Here is a 20,793-nt window from a genome sequence, read left to right on the forward strand (position 1 = left end):
AATTGCAGATAGGTCCCTTAAGATGTCATCTATTTTATTATTTCCAAATTTCATCAATATCATCAGTTTACCTTCAAGACGACAATAAAACCCATGTCATAACCTTGAAATAGTATTGTTTAAATCACTTCACTTTATTAGGGGACATATTTTTAAAAAAAATAACCACATACAAACTGATGCAATAATGCTTTACCAGAACACGTCATCTAATGCACCAGTGTGTGTTTATTCCTCAATGAAACAAAGACACACATGAAGCATCTGTTTTCACACATACATTTTGATCCAGTTTAATGGCATTGTACATTTAATCTATACAATCATTGTTATGGGTTTTTCCTGGGACGGCAGTATGAGTAAAAGTATTAGTCCCTACTTAGGTGGGCCTCTAAATGTGCCAACATGATCCTTATCAATTGAGAATCCCACTTTATCTTTGCTTCCTAATTCTCCTCTCTCCAAAATAGGAGCACCAGGATTTGGGTTATTAATGACACCCATGAAAATGGGCACTTGAGTTATATCATCTATGAGGGCAAAGAAGAAAGGTTGGCTGAGGTGGAAAACAGGGATTGATGCCCGTGAGATGACAACAGTGGTGGCTGCGGCAGCCTCTGCACCCTCCTCATTTATCTCCATGCTGGACTTGTGCATCACGCTGGAGACCAGCAGAGGGCCATCTGCTATGTTAGCCAAGTTGGAACTGTAAAACATATCTCCCAGGCCTAACAAAGAACGAAGCGGAAAAAAAGGTCAGTGAGCCGTAAGTATCTATGGTGAAAATGAATTCAATAACGAAGATATAGCAACCTCTTACCTAATTTAGTAAAAACCTCTTTCAGGTCTTGAACATACTCCAGTTTGAATTTGGGGACTTTAACTTGAATAGCTCTCTCCTTGGGCAGACGACGATACAAGTCCGAGATGTTCAGCTTTGTGGAAAGTGAAGACACATTCACCTGGCCGGACAATGGCATGACCACCAACAAGCTCATGGACTTCAGGAATGGGAAGCACGCTACCTGCACGGGAAGACACAATGGTGTTGTAAATAAAATGGAAGTTATGTTCAGAATTGTGTATTTTGGGCGCAGTGATTAAACCGTAGATAACAAATGTGTGTTTTACCTGAGCCTCAAGGTCATTATCATTAAATAATCTTAAGGGGTGTTTGGCATCTTCCATCACTTCAACATCAACCATGCGCTCCTTGTCAAGGTAGAACACACCTTTTGAGGTAAAGCGCGGGTCAAATCGAGCTTTCCACTCTCCTGTGGGTAACATGGGTCTCAGTTTTACTCAGCAGCATATTTCAAACATACAGTAGCTTACAAATATTGGGAGATTTCTTTGGTTATTTTCACTGGTCGTTTTAGAAATAACTATTGTCAACAAAAAAGATTCTTTAGAGAAGAAGCCAATGACATAAATATGGTGACATTTCACCTTTGAAGTGGACAGCATTGATGAGCATGAGGAGCAGATTTGGTGGTAAAGCAGACAGGAAGTCGGTCATCTTTCCATTTGTTGCATTCCCTACCCAGTCGTTTATCTGTTGCAGGCCCTCCAGTACTGCTGGTTCTGAGTCATATAACCTCCGGGATTCATTGATAAAGCTTTGCTTTGGCTGGAACCCTACAACAAATGATCAACATTAATAAAAGTCTCTGCAAACAGAAGCTGTGTAGTCTCAACATCTAGTATGGCGCAACATTATTTCCAGGAAGTGACCTTGGTGCAGGAAGATGCGCGTGGCAATTTGCAGGTCATTGCTTCTGAGCTGCGCTAAGACATTATGCAGAGACTGGTGGTAGCATGGGAGAGTGTGTTCATTGAGATGATGCATCAGCAGCTCCTCCGTCTCATTTACTGCGCCTGTAAAAGAAGAGGGGTGCCATAATTGGATGAGAACGGCGACAGTCCACAGAAACTTGGCCAAGTTGCTGACACAACTCATCACATGTAGTAATCGCATACATGAAGGGAGCAAGCTGGTTTGCTCCAGTGTGTGTCATGTGAATGCTGCAGCGAGACATGCTTACCCAAAGCCAGTTGGGAGAGCGCTAACGATATACTCAGAGGAGATATGATGACATTTGGATGCTCCGGCGTTGTCTCCAGGTTCTGCAGCAGCTGCACACCCAGTTTCTGAATGGCTGCACCGATGGCCTCCCTTGACTGTTGGCTCCGGCCGACGGCCAGACAATCTTCGCCATGTTCTTCCTCTGATGAGCTCCCATTTGGCCCACTAGTTATGGCTGTTGCGAGTACAGGTGCGTCAGTGGTGTGCACAATTCCTGGTTGTGCTGCACTTTCATTTTCTCCCTTCTGAAGGCGGGATTAGCAAAACAAAATGTTTTGTATAAGAAGGTATTTTCCAAACTGTGAAATGACCAGAATACAGTGAGCCAGTACAATAAGAGAGAGAGAGAAAAACTCTCAAACTCTTGTTTTGTCTCTAACCTCTCTGGGGTGGCTGGGCATCAAAGGAATAAGAGGTACTAGAGGGATTGAGTCATTTTCTGCCACTTGAGCATTCTGTTGAGAAGGAAGTCGGCATCAAACAACAATCTATACAAGCGTTAGATAATCAGCACAGATTAAAATGATCTAGCACAGTGATTCTCAACTGGTGGGTCGCTTTTTCAGTGGGTCTGGGGCCTTTGCCTGGAGAAAAGACCACTTGAGAACCACTAGTCTAGCACAATCTTTTAAATTAAAAATAAGTAATTCCAATGATTTACAGTGACTCCGTGGCTGCAGAGACAGATCAACAGGAGTGTCAGACGAAGGTCCATATCCTTAAAATGGAACTGTGAGAGAAAGAAATGTTGGCTTAAAAAACCTCTGGAACGCAAACACTCTTTACATTTGCCTTTTGTGTAGTTTCTTCGCTGTATTGTCTGCAGGTTTCCAACACTTTTAGGTTAGTCACCCTCTTTTAAAGGAGCCCAGATCCTCCGGAAATATACTTAAAGCGATGAAGCCACACAAAAGATTTTTGAAGACATCAAAATGTGCAGAGAAAGTGAAACATTTGTGCTATTAGCAGATATACAAGCTGTCTCCAATCCCATGCTAATTACAGTTTTTTTAAAAGTTTAGTTTAGCTGATTCTTGTTTCGTAAAAAGCAGTTATAGGTTTTATACTTGTTATACTTGTCGTGGCAGAAACAGTCACGTATCAATGCATTGTGGTGTATACAGATATTCGCTATTCATAATAACTGATGAAATGTAAAAAAAAAAATGTGGAGCACCACATCCCCCGTTGCGGACCTAACACACAAACATGAAAAACCAGGAATAGCTGAGCAGGATTTAACTTATTCTATGTACAATAGTATCTCAGTAACTTTTTTAAATAAGTTTGATCTTACCTTGAATTTAAATTAGAAAACAAATGTGCTGCCTTGTCCAAAAAAGGAGCGACTGAGTGAACAGAATTCCTGAGAGTCAAAGATTGGCATTTGCTCAGCAAACAGTTAAACATCAACTTACATTGATTGGGGCCTCATTTTTTGCCACTACTTGTTTGTAAATGTAGCTACTGAGGCTCATCGAGGGCTATATATGGAAGACACAGACGCTCAGCTACTTTGCATATGAATGGGCAGATGACAATATTATGACATAACATAATATTGGACAGAAAATATGTCAGATTAGTTGCAAAAGTGTGGTAAATCCAACACTGTGTGGGCAAACAAACGACAGCTTGCTCACACCAGTTACACATTTGATGACGGGGAACACAAGTACACATTTCCCAGAAACCTCTGGCTTTGATGTGTTACCAATTTCACAGAACAGACATGATTGTTCTGCTAAATCCAGAAACTAATGCTAGGTGTTGAGGCATATTATTATTAGATAGAGGGAGGGGGGGGGGGGGTTAAGAAAATAAATAACTTTTTTAGTGTATTTGGTTACATTTCACCACTAAGCAAAAGGGATATCTTCTGCAAACACAAGAGGGGACTTTGTTCAATCTGAGTTCTAGTAACTCAGCCGGTAAGCCGGAATCCGAGAGGGAAAAAATCACACAAACGTAAAACATGGAAGCAATTATTTTATTAATGCAGTTTATAAATAAGAGTTTTCAAAGACTTTTCTTAAAATGTTCAGAGATTCTGGAGCTATTGTTAACCAATTATCAATATGAGACTACAAATTTTTATTGTCAAAACAAAGTTTGTCGTTTTATGACCATTGAGCTTTCGCTTACAAAAAACACAACATATCAAAAGGTGTAGCAGTATACTCGTCAGAGCAGTTTGAGCTTTGGGCAAATCATTAGAAAAGTAGGCAAACTGCATTTCACAACATGAACGTGATAAAATCACAGAAGGGGGAGAGCTTTGTGATTTGATGCTAAGGGCCTTTGAAGACTTTTGATAGACTTATTAAAAGTTTTGTAGGCAATTTCTTTTGCATTACACCATAAAGAAGCAAATAAACCACATTCTTATTGAATTACAACTTTTCTCGCAACATAGTCATATGCAGTTACATATAAATGATTACATACAAAACAGTGCATCTTGGCATTGACTGTTCTTATTGTAGCTTTTGTAATGAACAGGTAGAAAGCAGTGAGTCTAATAACTGGCATACCCAACCAAGTGGCACCTGCTTAGATACACTGCCAGTGTAATGTTGCTACAGGGTCTGGCCGTGAAATCGAGAATCTCTGAAAACAGGGTTTAAAAATCCCAAAGCAACTAATATTTGTAATTTATTAGTGGATTAAAAACATTCGATCTTTAAAATCTGAGTGAGAATCTAAATGTTAGGCCGTACTTGTGCAGTAGGGTAAAGGCTGTGCCGAGTGACAACAATTGAAGCGCCTCCACACTGAGAAGATGCACCAAGACTGCCGACGAAACAGCGAACGTACTTTTATTGTTCATGGCGCATAAACAATCTACTGTGAAACAACTTGTATGGAACATGGAGCAACGCTTAAACAAACAAATTATTTGATCTACAAATACTGCATAGTTTAAATCAGTGCATTTGGGTACTCATGTATTCGAACAGTGAGGGAAATGAGAGTTGAGGTCAATGTTTTTTTTTGGTGTTTTTATGCATCTATTTGGAAAGTGTAAACACTACATAAGAACCGTGTTTGGTTCCACCTTCCTGAGCGCGTCTTCTGATTCTTTTGAACAGAATAACTGACCTAATCAAAATATGAAGTCCGCATTATATACTTTTCTATACATCTATAGGCTTTAAAAAAAACAACATGGTATGCATTGTACGTGATAAAGGTTTAACTGTATAACACACGCGTCTTGGTCATCAAATTCAGTGCCAACAGCCAGAGTGGCGAGAGTCGGTCGACATGAAGCTTATCCGCCGTACTGTGCCTCTACTTGTGCTGCTTCATTCAGAAAGCGACGTGGAGAAAGTGCCCTACTAATACAGTTGACCTCTAGCACATGACAGCAGGGGACAGAGAGAACTCAGACAGCTGGCGTCTTCAGGAACGAGACAGATTCAAGATCATTGTTAAGATCGTTTTAACTCTAAGCTAGTAGCCGGATGGCGCCGTTCTCAGAGCCCAGCAGCAGCAGCCTCTTGGTGGGCAGGACCGCCAGGCTGGTCAGAGTGCCACGGAAGTTCTCAGAGCTCAGCTTTGTGCTGCTCACAGGACTCAGTGAGATATCCGCCATGGAGTACACCCCGATCTTGTTCGCCACAGTTCCGGTCACGATCTCAGAACCGTAAAGGTCAAAGGCGTGGATGGGGTCGGACTGCGACTTGTACTGGCGAAGAGGCTTGTGCTCCAGATCTTTCCACACGGCGAGTGTGTAGTCAGTGGAGGAACTGACCACCAAGTTTCCTTCTGCAGCCTGAAATGTAAAGACACAAAGAAAGGGAGTCACCGACTGTTGATGTCACTTACTCATCAGTGACAGTATGATGTACTCACAATAGGTCGATCGTGGTGAATTTTCACTATTGGGATCATCTTTAATACTCCCCTAAAAGTAACTGAAAATTGTCTAGCTCTTATGATGGTTTGCTTTTCATTAAAAATAAAAGGAAATTTGCTAAAAAAATGAAGTTGTGTGTTCTATTTGTAAAGCAATACAAACTATTTGTTTCTTAACAAAAAGGATAAGGCAAAGTTGTTAGAATTATTTCATGATTATTGGGATCAAATTCAATATTCATATCACCCCATGCCTACCATTTATATCAATTATTTTACTCATATTCCTACAGTTAATGACACATCACTTTGGATTGAATTTAAATGACTAAACTCATTTGACGAGTAGTGTTCCTGTACCTACGAACATAGAACCTGAATTTGGGAGTAAGTTACATTTAATAATCTTTATGTAATACAAACAGTTTTTAAAATATTTAAAAGTGTATTTGTATGAAATTTGTCAGATAGAAAAGACTTAAACAGTCACTTGTTGATACACACACAAATTGAGGGGACAGTATGAGTAATACAAATGGACCAGTGAGAATCACTGTGGCCTTTCTAATGAGTAACCTGTGTCCATATTTGCCTAAACTTGTGCCTTTAAAACTAGAGATACAATCCTTGACCTAATTTGGGGTTAAATAAAGTTTGCTCATGCTTGCGCACTGTTGACAACAGACTGGCTGGGTACAACTTTCACCATCTCTGCACCACTTAGTATCACTACCTTCGGAAATTGTACAAATACAAATCCCATGGCTGGTCCTCTTCTGGAATATGTATTATCCAAGAGTAAGCTTGAGTGTGTCAAGGAAAAAACACTCATAAAAACATATCCAGACAACCAATCAGGAAGTTGAGGTCAGGCAGAGGAACGTAATGTCGGTCACTGAGAAAAAGAGTCAAGACAAGTGACAAGACAACGGTCTGATCCAAAAGTGTCCACTGTTTACTACGAAGCCCGATTGAGATTTACTACCCACCAGATTTTGCCGGTTGATCCACAAGAACCTCCTAAGCTGCTAGTGGAAGTCAAGATACTACTCTGACTCTTGCTCAAAAGACATTTTGTAAAAACATGTTATACACATGTACTGGTTTATACGTCTTAAGTAAACAACAAATAAACAGACCTTCCAGTAAAAGCCTACAAGCCTGTAGTATTTGATGGTATACCGATGATGCTACCTTATAACCATACAACCCGTCTCCTATTTCAGAAGTCACACCATGCTGACAGCTTAACAAAAGTAAGGGAGTCACTATGGAGAAGCTGTTCACTTGTATTTGGCTATAAGTTCATCTGGCAGAAAACAAAGTTGGACTACAGAAAAGAGAGTGACCGTCCACTTAATCACATAACCAGGGTTAACGTTAGCGTGGCCATTATTTAGTATCATTTTCTAGAGCAGAAACAGTAACTTGTTCCTCCTAACCATCAGAAATCAAATAATTATGTTTCCCTCCCAAGCTGAACAATCATACAAGTTTAGTATACACCAACTTGGAGTTTTACATATTTTCTTGTTTTTTTCCCCCCCATTTCCTCTGAAGTCTGTTGTGAAATGCTCTTGAGGCGGCGTAGTTGCAACATCCCCGCTTTAGGTCATTGTTGTATGTCATCCTTTCTCTCTTTCCCTCTCTTCATGGAATCTGTTTTATTATAATCGTCCAAAAAGCTGACCACCTATTTATTGACCCTTCACTGTCTACTGACAAAGAAGTAACCCAGAACCAGCCCTATTCAGTGATAAAGACATACGGTAAAGAAACAGTATACCTTCATTTGGAGGATGTCTCCCTCGTGAGCCGGCCAGCCCTTCAGAACCAGTCCAGTGCGCGCATCGAGCAGAACAATGAAGCCAGATGAGAACCCTGCAGCCACGGTGCGCCCAGAAGGGCTCACCGCCAGGTAGCGGATGAGGCCAGCACTCACATTGTTGTATGCCAGACGAAATTCGTGCTGGGGACACGGGAAGATTTGTCACTGTCAAGTCTGGAATAACTATAGCGGACGCATCTTACTATGTTGTAAAACACACTTGTAAGTGGAGGATGTTGTGGTGGCAGATTACTACCTGCAATCCAGGTTTGCGAGGATCGATGAAGCGGAGAATAGAATCCGCACTGCCAAACACAACACTGCAGTGTGGCGCCGGCATTGTGGTGACAGCCGTGATGGGATTCTTCCCATCCACGGCGTCATACGAGCGGATCTGTTTGCCTAAGGAAAATAGATTGAGATAGATTGTATAGTTACACATAATAGTAGTAGTCATTTCATTCCACCCATTTGTCTCACGCTCTCCAGCTAAGAACTATATGTAAGTTTATGATGCGTAGTTCTAATCAACTTACCTGTATACTGGTCCCACAGGTGCACAGTTCCATCGCAGCTGACGACCTCCTGCGAAGCCTCTAGCTGTCCAACATAGAAGACTGACTTTCGATGTTCGCTATACGTCACACTGGGCTCCACCTCCTGTGTTCCGTCGCCGTGGTTGTATAGGGGCCAGAGCTTCACGGTCTTGTCTTTACTTCCAGAGAGGAAGTAATCCTCTCCTGCCAGAGGTGCCAAACACTTTGTGGTGCCCGAGTGACCCAGGAAGCTCTGCAGACGTATCTGGTGGAAGTGAAAATGTGGATCCTGCTGGTTGAGGCCGATCTCGTACTGCCAGTAGGCCAGCCAGTTGCCCTGCAGTGAACGGCCACTGCGAGGGAGCTCCTGCTTCAACACGCTGTCCTCTGGGGTGGGGCCCGTCACCCAGGAGGAGACTGAAGCTGTGCCAGAGGATGGAGCGGTGAATTTGGAGGCCGTGGTGATGGTAGAGGTGGCATGGCTGGAGCGTCCCCAAGAGTTGGCCAAGCCCAGATTCCGGCTGCTGTCGTAATCATTGTCCCGGGACACTTGGATACGGTTTCCTACCAGGTGGCTCCCAAACGTGCCCGACTCAGGGAGGGAGTCTCCCGGCATGATGGAGTTAGTGGCGGGTGCAGGGAATGGGCTGCAACCAATGCGTCCGCCAAAACCGGAAGGAACCCCCGTGGAGGACGAAGGTAGCTCCACACTTGACGTCTCTGAACTCCCCCGACGCAAACTCTGATGGTAGGACTGGGCCAGCTGCCAGACCAGCTCGTGGTTGGGAACCAGTTTCCGTATTGCCGTGTCGCCTACGGATATCACAATACAGAACTAATATATAACAAGGATCATATCACAGAATATACAGCCACTTTTCTGCTGGATATGATGTTTTTAATTTGGCACCAGATGATGCATTTCCTACCTATGAGGCAGTAGAAGGGGATGTAAGAGGCATGGGCCATTTCAGGGTTAAATACAGTCTGTAGCTCCTCCAATACTCCCAACTCATATGTCATATTTGTCTTTTCTGGTGTGCAGACGTCCACAACCGTAACTTCTCCCACAACTCTGCAAGGGGTGCTGTCCAGCTAAATTATAAATGACACAATCACCACATCTCAAAGACAAAACTACATGAAGAAAACAACCATCCTGCCATGCTCACAAATGCATATAATCTTTCTCTCCCTCTGTCAGTTTCAACATTTCTGTCTCATTATTTTCATCTGCCTTTCTGTCATTTTTGTAAAGCCCTTTCTGATAGATGTGCTTGTTAAAAGTGCTCTCGAAAATAACTTGACGTTACGGTTGTCAGGCTTGTCATTCTTTTCTCGTGTGTGTGCATACCTGGGGCTGCAGAAAATGCAGCAGAGAGAAAATGGCAAAGAACCGACGCAGAGTGTCAGCCATATGCTGTTGCACCATCTCCCTCCCGATGCGCAGACAAATGAGAGCCATCAGGCTGAGTGTCTTGAGACAGACGGCAGTGCGTGTCTGCACCCCGCTGGGGAACCTGAGTACAGCAGAATGGGCACAACCAAGCAGAGGACTAATGACAGAACTATTTGTAGCATTACTCGGATTATACTCTAATTTAAATGCAAAAGTTGAAAAAGAAATTGCACAAACAGTTCATAAAAAAGAAAATTAATGTTTGCAATATTTTACAATCCTCCTATTTGGCATGCTGTGTTCTCATGAACCCTATCACAAGTTGGACCTCAACATACATCTAGTATGTTGAGTTAAATGTGTGATAATTACCCCATGCGGGGGGTGGTGAGCAAGTCAAGTAGTGGGAGGAGCACATCCTGGTTGATCTTCATCAGCATGTCCATTAGAGTGGTGTCAGAGAGAAAGACAATGATCTTCTGCGTAAGTGCAACCGCTCCGAGCAGACTCGCCTCCTTACGCGTGTTAAGGCGCTGCGAAGAAGGTGGAGAAACCTGGAAACATACATATTCATTACCTTAACTTGTAACTTAAAAATGTCTTTTTCCCCCCACAAAAAAAAGAAGAAATCAAACTTAATGAGCCAAATTAGATTTTTGAGTGCGTTTCTGTATATTTGCCTTACCAGATATCCTATATAAGGCAGGTACTGGTAAGTTAGCACAGGCTCTCCATAAAGTTGAGCTATGTAGATGAGACAGTCCAACACCGGTCCAGCCGTCTGGTCCCCAACAACAGGCTTCTTCTCATACACGCTGCCCATTCCCACAGTCTCCAAACCGCTCTCCTCAGAAGCAACGACCACAAACTGGTGTTTCTCAAGTCCTACAGACAGAGAGCACAATGAAGAAAAGGCTTGGCTTTTCGTCAATATTTTGTGAAAATATTACAAAAAGTGTGTGCGGCTATTCAACTTTTCTTTATGTTCTGCATTTACGTACCAATGTAACAATTTGTGAGCAAACGCAGCAAATTTCTGGCGACGTATCGAGAAGTCACTGTTGGTCCGAGCTTTGCCGACAGCCAGCGAACGGTTTTGCAGACTGTATCTGAGTGTGGAGAAATTAGTCAAATCATTTTGTCGTTATCAATTAATAAACAAATGATTTACATAAACATCAATCATTCCCTCACCTAGAAGAATCTTTTGCTCTTTCTCCCCAGACTCGTCAGATGCATCATGGTCATCCTCCTCTTGCTCTCCCACAATGCCTGTCTCAGTCGGTTCCAGTGCCAGTCCCTTCACAAACTCACCCTCCAGAGTGGCAACTGTATCTTCTGAGGCTTCTGTGTGACCAGAGAGAGTTAGCTCGAGGTTGGCAGCAGTAAGATCGTCAGTCTGTCCTTCATTAGTCTCGGTCGCCTCCTCTTCCTCCAGCTCTCCTCCCTCTTCTCCCTCACTAGCTTGTTTCAGGTCCTGGCTGCTGTCGGCTGATTTGAGACTGGCTCGATCCCGCATCGAGTCTCCATCACCCAGTGAGAGCTCACTTGTGCTGCTTTTGTCACTTAGTTTCCCCACACTAATCGACTCCTGGTCTTGATCCTTGCCTGCAGAGTTGTGGCTCTGCTGTTTCCCAGCAGCCCCCCCTGCTCCACCGCTGTCATAGAACCCATTCTGAAAGTCCTCTGCCTCTGACAGAAACACTTGATCATTGAGACTAATACCAGACGAGTAATCGACCATCCCCGTCTCTCCCACCCCCCCGACTCCTCCAGTAGCCCCACTGCCGGCTCCTATAGTCCCGCTAACAGACCCAGAAGATGGTCGCACCTCGCCGCACTGAAAATCCTCTTCCTCTTCAAGGTTACATGTGCCACCCCTTAGCCCTTTGCAAGCCTCCCCGCTCGAGCCTGAGATGGAGCTCTCAAAGCCAGTGATGACCTGCAGCACATGGGGGAGCAGACTGGATAAAAAGGCCTGAAGGCCGAGCCTCACTATCAGCTGCAGAATGAAACAGTCTGTGTAGAGATAGAAACGTCCCCGCAGGCAGTGAGGGTTTTCATAAACCTTGATCAGTGGCTTCAGCAAGTACTTGTTTGCATTTCTGGGACCCAGTACTCTGGAGATGGGCTCAAAAAGGTACCAGGCAGCATAGACGGCAGTGGACTCCTCAAGCATGAGGGTTAGAATGAAGGGCAAGAGAATCTCGAGGCCCTCGGCTGTGACGTTACCCCGTAATAGCGTCTCAAGCTGCTGCCACAGGTGAAAGACAACATCTCTACCTTGAAGAAGACTACACGTGGTTTCCATCTTGGCGTGGTAGGAAAAGATAAACCGGTGAAGTGCTGCAAAATAGGAAGGGAAAGAAAAGGGCGAGATGATAGAGTTCAATAACTGGCAAGGGTTTGGGGGAGGGAGACCATCGCAGATGGGTTCATATTTGAAAAGGAGTGGGCGGGGGCAATCTGGTTCTTCTCTTTGTGCTATTCCAGAGTGCTTCTCAATTAGCAGCAGCGTCTTAAGAGCATAATGCAGAGACAGTGGCACATCTCGGAGGTTGGCAGAGCATAGCTTGATAACGGCTTGGAAACGCTGTCTCAGGGGCGTGCCTGGTTTCAGTCTCCTCAGTTTAGAGGGGTAGCATATCTCAGCGATGAGAACACCGAAGGCCTGCATGTCTCTTTGATAGAGATGTGTAAGAGAGGGTAGCGATTCAATTATGACACCGTCCCTCGTGCAGTCGGGATGCCCCACTTCAGCGTGCAGACTCTTGACCAGGAAATTGTTCAACTTCTCAAGCTCATCCAAAGGCTGCAGCGGGTTGAAGCCTTCTGGGAGGAGGATCTTGATTTCCTCTGCATTGGCAGTAGTCACAGTCCCTTCCATGTGTTTTTTGTTCGTTGGCCCACCTCTTTGTAACATGGCACTGCGTAAACCAGGGCCTAAGCCGCTTGTGAATTCCCCTGGGAAAGAACTCGGGGACTGCGATACAATAAGTGCTGTGTGCTCTCCTCCCATCTTCCCTCCTGCCGTACTGATGCTCGGCATTGGCACGGAGCAGGAAGTAGAGCTGGCCGAGCCAGTGGACGCTAATGAGTCCAGAGCTTCCATACCTTGTTCAAGCTCTTCATCTCGGTCTACCATAGTCCAGCCACTGGACTCGCACCCGGTCGACTCTGGCACCAGTCCATCCACAGTGTCAGCCGCGGTGTCGGTTTGAGGGATGTGTAGTGAAGGCACGTTAAGCGCAGCAAGACCGAGGAGAGGAGGTTCTGCCGGGGCGTACTGAGAAGGAGATAAACGTGGCGGGTGTGGCTGGTCAAACAGCTGAACTACACCGTAGGTAGTCAGATTGGTGTGGTTGTCCACCAGGTGCAGGCACACGTTCTTGGCCTTGACGGCTTCTTTACCAGACAGCTTATACCCAAATGTGAGATCTATCCAGTGATGCAAGTATTGAGACACGTCTCTGCTCTCCAGAAGGCGTCGATGGACCTCAATGAACTCCTCGCACGACTTGCACCAGGAAGGCACATCCAGGTCTGGCATGTCGGGGTGGATTGAGCGGAAAATAAGGGGATCTGTGTAGAACTCTGGAATGCACTCATCGGGGGTCCAGCTCTGCATGCGCTCCATGCTGGCTGGGTATTCATTCGGCTCCCACTGGGATCTGACATGGCTGCACAACACCGACTTGGGTGTCTGTCGCGCTTTGTAGACATAGTAGGTTATGTCTGAGAGCACATCGGATATGTGATGAGGTACATGGAGATGGTCAGACGGTCCAGCGCCACCAGCACCCACAGAGCCACCAAGGTCCCCACCAACACCACCTCCACCAACCCCATTACCCGCTGCAGCAGCCAAAGCCTCTTTGGTCATCTCATATGTGAAGTCCAGCTGCTTATCCCCTTTGTTGAGTCTAAACTTCGACCTCCTGAGGTCTCTGCATTTTCCAAATGGCACAGTGAAATCAACCACCCATGGCAGCACTGGGTGATAATTGGGGTCACCTTCTCGCCGTCCTGCTAACCTGTTCAGTTCCATTAAGTAGCGGAAGTTACTGACTCGCCCGTGGACCCAGTCCAGAACCAGCTTTTTAAGCTCATCAAAGCAGTCTTTGCAAAGTCTTTTGTTTTCTTGGCTCACACATGAGTTGTTCCTTGGCAGGACACTTTTTGGCACTTGTCTGCCAGTAACATCGCTGTTTGCATCCCCTTCTGGCCCCAATTCCTCATAATGGGCTAGGTTAAGCTTGAGACGACTGCAAAGCTGCTCATCCACAGCGATGTCCTGCAGGGAGAGCTCTCCACAAGACAGACCTGCTGCATGACATCCCTGCAGAGCTATTAGTAACTGGTAGAGAATAAACAACACTTTGGCATGGCTGTTAGCGAGCTTGGCTGGGCTGAAGGAGACAATGTCATGGAGTGAATACTGAGTGTAAGGTAGAATAACATAGAGCATCTCTGCTGTCTCCAGCAGACAATCTGCAGGCAGAACATTGGGACACAGATGGTCTGACTGGGACTTGGAAAAGCAAGATGAACTGGATGGCAAGTAGTTTTCTTTTTCCTTCTCTCTCGCAGGAGAAAGAGATGGTGACATTCTGTCAGCTGAGATGAATGTAGAATTGAAGAGCTTCTGTAAAGCCTGACGCACTGAATCTACAGCTGCAACATGCATCCGTTCATTGGCTCCCGAATACGCTTGCACAAGTTTGGAATGAGCGTCACGCCACAGATTCCTGAAAAGGGGAAAAGACAAAAAGCAGATTGAGATTGAGTTTACATCTACAATATATTCAACTCAATGGCTGCATTTATTATTCACCATTTTGATATTTTTAAACTTAATTATTACACACGTTTATCTTTAACTTTACTGCAAAACAAAACACTAAACATACATTTACTAAGACAATTTAATTAATCTAAATGGTTAAGTTCAACTGTCTGACAATAGAAATCTTTCAAAAACTAAAAGCAAGAGCAAACCGCTCATTGTCATGAAGAGTGCACGATAGAGAGACCCCGCTACCCACTTATTGAAGGTAGCAATGCAATTAAATAAAGCTCAATTAGATTAAAAAACAAACTGATATAAACATTAAGTGATAAACAAAGCCAAGTTGATTCAAGTTAACTTCTAGGTCCCATGATGTTAGGATTCAAACTCCTGATTAATATCACCATCATTTTTTGATCAATAATTTACTGTTAAATGTAAGAAAGTAGTAAAGAAAAACTGCTCCGCAGATCTCCCATGCCAAAAGGTCACGCCTTGAAATTATTTTATTTATTTAGTATTATTTTGTCTGACCAACAGGACAAAACCTAAAGACAGTAACATTTTATACTACTATAAATGAAAAAAAAGCTAGAGAAATGACTTAAAACAATTGATCACTGAACAAAATAATTTTAAGCTAAAGATCTGCCAATCAACTTATCACTGAAGTAATTGTTTCAGCTCTCTCATGACAGAAACGGTTCTTTAAGCTTTTTGGATAAGGGTTCACCAATTACAGTCAATTGTGATGGGAAAAGCATATATTTTTTAAAGGCATATTTTCACTTCACTATTTTCAAATGTCTACTGACATGCATTGCCACATTTTACAAAATATATAGAATGAAAGAGTACCAAAGGGTGTAGCGTACCTGACATTATGTTGCGACACATACTGCATGCTTTTGACATAGGAATCCTGTGACGTGCACTCCATTAGTTGATGGCCTGGGTCTCTGGCCATCCTGTAGCTCAGCTTGCTCTTCCTCAGACCCTGAATGCACACTCGTGTCCAGCCAGGAGGGAGCTTCGCCTGGGAACACTGAAGGTAGGTGCGAATTTCGGCCTCAGTGACGCTGTCAAAGCGGGCACAGCGCATGATCCTCCTCTCCCTCAGCCCCGTCACCCAGCGTATAGGAACAAGGGCAATGAGCTCCCTGGGACGGGGACCTGGGCCTTGCTGCCGCCGGTCAACCCCCAAGTCTTTCTCAACAGCACGCATCAGCGAATCCATGGCGAGTCTCCAATGCTCGTTAAGAGTCGCACAATGTCCCGCTGCATACACCTTGCTGTCTCCCACAAGGTCGCCTTTCAGACATTCATGAAGGATGATATCAAAGTCATCAAGGGCAGACCTAATCTCCTTTTCCAGCAGTCAGTGCCTCTGAGAAAATAATCAAAAAGGACAATTATTGGACAATTAGATTAGTTTCTTCTATAGTGCTTCAACAATTATATTGCTGTGCAACACTGTGACGGCAGATTGTTTTGACAGTTGAGAGAAGTAGGTTGCTTGCTGCAATAAAAAGGAGTGATGTGCACAGCACTTCTGCAAGTTCCTGAAGTTCAGCTCTGCTCACATGACCGCCTGCTGCTTCCGCCACAGCGACAAGACTCCCGTTATACCCGAGAGACAAGTTTACAAAAGAGCCTCCAGTGCAGTGATTTAAACTGGAACTTTACCAATTACACTGACTTTGTGTCGTACCAGGCCAGTACCGGAAATAAATACGTTTTAATGGATTTCCGTGAGCTGTCTGGAAGGGAAACTGTCCGAAAACAATAATAATAATTTAAAACGAAACTACTTAATACTATACGCTTCAAACGACACATGTTATTTACTGAGCTAACGCCAACCTCGTACGTGTTATACGTAGGGACGGTGAAAGTCAGTTTAATTCTTGAAGAAGACTATTTGGGGAAGTAACGTCAACTTCACGCGAACTGCTAGCTCGCTAACGTCACGAGACCTTACCCGCGCAGCGCGAGGCGGGTGACCGACCCTACGGACGTGGAGCTGAACAAGAGCGGCTCCACGTAACTCCAGCGTGAATAAAGCACGACAACAATGACTGTCCAACAGCTAGGTTAGCTCACCTCGTCCCACTTGTAGCAGTTGACAGCTAGCTAGCGTCGAGCTAGCGGCGCCCCGCGGTCTTCACGCATGATCAGTTTGTGCGACGGTAACGTGACAAATCGAGGACGTGCAGCGGGGCCACGGTCACTTCCAACATGCTCCCCCGATGCTCACTTGTGCGTGTCAGCAGACGGACGACAGTCAGTCCGATGATGTTTTGTTCTAGCTGCTAGCTGCAGCCATGTTTAAGAGGAGACACCTCACGTGACACAACACCGGCCCCCATCTCATGTGATTACTGCTGCTGAAGCTGCGAGATAGCGCCTCCTCTTCTTCTGCGTGTAAAGGCAGAGGGCGTCCATGGTGTCGCATTACCGCCACCATGTGGAGGTAACGAGCTCCTGCAGGGTCCAGTTTCTCGGACGTTTCTCATCAGCCCATGTGCGCCGAAATATTAATGAGAAGTAAAATATATTTGTATCAACTGCAGAGGATGAACAATTAAAGTATTAAAAATGTAAATAGGTAATATGAAGAGAAAAAGGGGATACTAAGGCACACACTCTGATTGTGTAATTAGATACACATATCACAGACAACGCATACTGTTCTTTTTGTTGTTACAGTTCAAACTCTTTGTTAAAAACAAAACAAAAATAGTCTTTGGCTTGTAAACTTACACTTGTATATAGAATCTGGCTTGGATAATCAATATATTTGTGATGTACACCCTTTTCTTAAATGTTCTGTCATATGTAAAAAAAATCCAAAAATAACATGTCATAGCACAATGCCAAATGTTTCTACGAAACATCTCTAATTTTTTTTTTAAAAACATTTTCCTATTAGCCATTTCCCCAAAACAGACTGAACAAACAACTTCTGCCTTGTCCTTATCCACCACCACTCTCCAGTGTTCTCTTTACTCCTGCTTTTGTTATTCCTAATCTTTATTTTCTTCTATCTTGTCCTTTTTCTCTGAACTTTTTCGACTGGCAAGCACTTGTCTCGTGCGTCTCACAATGGTACCCACTCTATTACTGAATTGAATTTAGAACGTTTTAGGTAAGTAAGCAAAGGGCTTTCCATCCTTCTGACAAACTAGGCATATAGCTTGATGAGCTAATGTAGTGAATGCAATGAAGCGACAATAGCACATTTTGCGAGTAATTTTCTGTCTTTTAAGAATTATTTTTTCTTTTTAAACACCCTATTATAGACCATTTCCCAAATTGACAATTCCTCAAGGTGACATTGTCTCTATTGTGTTCAATTTAAATAAACGTGTGCTTCTACCTGACTGGGGATGTCGTTAGAGTCCTCTCCACTAGGTGGCGTTATGTCTGTAATGTCGTACATAAATCCTTCAGCACTGTTGTCCAGACAGTTGGTAGATTCAGGAAGTCTTACATATTATATTTAATGTGCATGCCTGATCCCTCTTTGACATGAACTATTATATTGAATATTCTTTCCCCACAAACTCACACCAAATCTGCCAATTTGCAGGGATGTTAAATTGGACGCTTAGTGTTTTATCAGAGACTGAATAGGAATGTGTTATCGTCTGTTTATCGGAAGATTAAAGTGACAGACAGAAATATCTTGTTCCAGAAAAGAATGTTGACATTTAAATTCCAATATATTCTCTGAGATAGTAATGAATACATTTAAGGGTCGGTTTATACCTTTTTATTTTGCAGTAGCAAACTTGACATTGATGTGATTTTTATAAATATGAAGCTTTGGAGAATATTGACAAATGCTTCTCAGTGTGCAATAACCTTATTGATTATGGATTAGCTTATGAATCCTGCAGTTGTCAGCACCTGGGAACGCACTCAACTAATCTGAGTTTTTAAACAAACTTGATATGAACATTTGTGAACACTTTAATTCATCATGGTGCAAAATTTCTTTCCACATTTTTTTATAACCCATAACCCATTATAATGCAATGCATTAAAGGATCCTTGCAATAAATAATATTTGTCACCCAAAATAATTGAGTTAAATTTGACTTTCGATCATTTTCATAAAAGAACATAAAAGAAAAGTTGTTTCTGCTGCTAACAGGGTTTTTTCTCTAGGTAAAAAACAATTTGAGTCAAATTTTGAGTTAAGTTAGGCCACAGGCTGAGGGAACAATTTTTAGGGAACAATTTGTATCACTTATTTAATTCTTAATAACAAAACTAGATTGTCTTCTTCTTCTCGTACAAACTTGCTGACATGGACATTTGACACCTCATTTAAAAAAAAAAAAAACATTAAAAAAACAAAGAATATGAAAACACAAAGACTTCATGCCATCAGATCACCGGCATCAATCAAACAAGCAAAAAGCTTTTCCAATGCCGTGTTTCTCCTCTTTACTTTTCCCAGTTGTGTCACAAACATCTCCTCACTCACTGGCTCGTAAATCCAGACCTTTTAACCAAAGAGCAAGGTGTATCTTTGCCAGCCAACCAACACAGAGTTACATATATAACCCTGTGACTTACACAATACAGAAATCCACTGGCACGTTGAAATATGAAGAATGCTGATAAAGAAATAATTTATAAAATATTAGAATACGTTTGAGGAAGCCAGTCTTTTCCTCTGGAGGAAAATACGTTGATGGCAGAACATGCTGCTCCCAAACGCACACGACTCCCTCAAGTCATCTTTTGTCTGATCTTTCGGTTAGAAATATGTGATCTTTTTGTTGATGCGAACAAAGTTCTGCTTTAATCGATTTATACACCCAGTCAAAGTCAATAGAATCTGATGACATTTTTGTGGAAGTGGCGCATTTTGCATAACTAGTTCTCACAATTTTCCATTCATTATTCTTGTTACAATCCCTTTCACAGGTTCGCGTTCTGTTCTGAAGTCGAACTGAAGCGAACAAAACTCAGCGTGATAGTTCATGTGTGCTTTCAAGAAGGCTTTTATTTTGGTGAACAGTAGATGTGCTGAAGTATTCAGGTCAGCAGAAACACACAGAAGAACGAGTAGGTACTTGATTTAATGCACAGAACACAAGCAATTTGGCAGCGAGGTTGCAACACATATTTCAGGTGGATGCTCCTGGCTCTCAGGCAACAACATGCCGCCTGAAGAGGAGACTGCCAGCTTATCTCCCAGCATCCATTGCACTGCTTTCTACTCCTGTGTGTCTTATGTGTTTAGGTGACATCATGGAGAGTTGATATATACACCTGTCAGTAGCTTGTATAGTCTACGATGCTTGACACCAGCTGATTGATAAGATAAGATGTTCCTTTATGAGTCTCTCAGTGGGGAAATTACAGGAATACAGCAGTTTTGCTCACAGTAAATAAAGATAAAGATCAAGGAATATAAATAAACAGTAGAACAGTAATAAAAGAAAATGAAACAGTAAGACGCATATTAAATATACAAATGGTATAGAAATAATAAGTAAGTGTGTAAAAAAAATTGCACAATGAGTGTTGATGGTGATATTAGTAGTCTACTACTTTTTTAAGACATACATATTTCAATTTTATATAAATGTATGTGGAAATGTGCACTATTACAGCAGAAACCAGGTAAAATGCAAGAGACATGGTCAAATAAAAATAATGAGTAAAAGCAGTAAGAAACAGCACGTAGAGTCTAGACTATAAGAGATGTGTTATTTACAGGAACGTTAAATAATAATAATAATAATAATAATAATAATAATAATAATAATAATAATAATATGTGCAGGGTGTCACTGTAAGTATCTGGTCTCGTGACCTCAGTATTTATCAGATCCATGCTACGGCCCTGGCTTCCTATCATTTATGGATTCCTGACAGAAAAGCAGCGATAAAGGTCCAAAACAACAAGGCGAGGCAGCGATGAATCAAAAAACCGCCACACGCTTCACCTTATTCTGGAATATTATTCCTAATTCCTGACACGGAAGTCTGCAGATCTTGTCCTTTCCGATGACTGACCGACGTGACAAACTGTAGCTATTTGTCTTATCTGCCTCCCTTCAAACATTAATAATAAACATTACACAATTACTGACTTCCCCGCAGAGGTGCAAAAGCCCCGCCTTACAACACCAGAGGTAAAGTTCCGACAGTGTTTTCTTTCCAAGTTCACTCAAGTGGAGCCGGTATACTGCTCATTGTACGTGATATCTGGAAGAACCTTTGTGTTCTTTCGAAGAAGAATCAATCAGTCAGCTCTTCTCTCTCTCTCTC

The 20,793-nt window shown here is 43.0% G+C and overlaps 2 protein-coding genes across 2 annotated transcripts; both read right to left on the reverse strand.

Annotated features, from left to right (window-relative positions):
• Positions 1–203: 203 nt before the first annotated feature.
• Positions 204–3,500, reverse strand: serpinf2b (serpin peptidase inhibitor, clade F (alpha-2 antiplasmin, pigment epithelium derived factor), member 2b). The gene is made up of 9 exons (XM_068585504.1): positions 3,384–3,500; positions 2,748–2,816; positions 2,467–2,541; positions 2,046–2,331; positions 1,735–1,878; positions 1,450–1,638; positions 1,132–1,274; positions 821–1,025; positions 204–728 (listed from the first exon to the last, which is right to left on the reverse strand). The coding sequence occupies exons 2-9, from the start codon at positions 2,799–2,801 to the stop codon at positions 376–378; spliced, it is 1,449 nt and encodes a 482-aa protein (XP_068441605.1). The 5' UTR covers positions 2,802–2,816; positions 3,384–3,500; the 3' UTR covers positions 204–375.
• Positions 3,501–4,090: 590 nt separating this feature from the next.
• wdr81 (WD repeat domain 81) lies at positions 4,091–17,093 on the reverse strand. Its single transcript, XM_068584216.1, has 12 exons — positions 16,603–17,093; positions 15,375–15,886; positions 10,905–14,458; positions 10,712–10,819; positions 10,396–10,595; positions 10,083–10,264; positions 9,666–9,831; positions 9,241–9,406; positions 8,312–9,124; positions 8,032–8,177; positions 7,734–7,916; positions 4,091–5,864 (listed from the first exon to the last, which is right to left on the reverse strand). Exons 2-12 carry the CDS (start codon positions 15,734–15,736, stop codon positions 5,538–5,540), a joined length of 6,207 nt encoding a protein of 2,068 aa, XP_068440317.1. The 5' UTR covers positions 15,737–15,886; positions 16,603–17,093; the 3' UTR covers positions 4,091–5,537.
• Between the last annotated feature and the right edge of the window lie 3,700 nt (positions 17,094–20,793).

Source organism: Clinocottus analis, unplaced genomic scaffold (genome assembly GCF_023055335.1).
Source record: "Clinocottus analis isolate CAN_PGR_092001 unplaced genomic scaffold, fCliAna1.0.p SCAF_2, whole genome shotgun sequence".
In the NCBI taxonomy this organism is placed as follows: Eukaryota; Metazoa; Chordata; class Actinopteri; order Perciformes; family Cottidae; genus Clinocottus; species Clinocottus analis.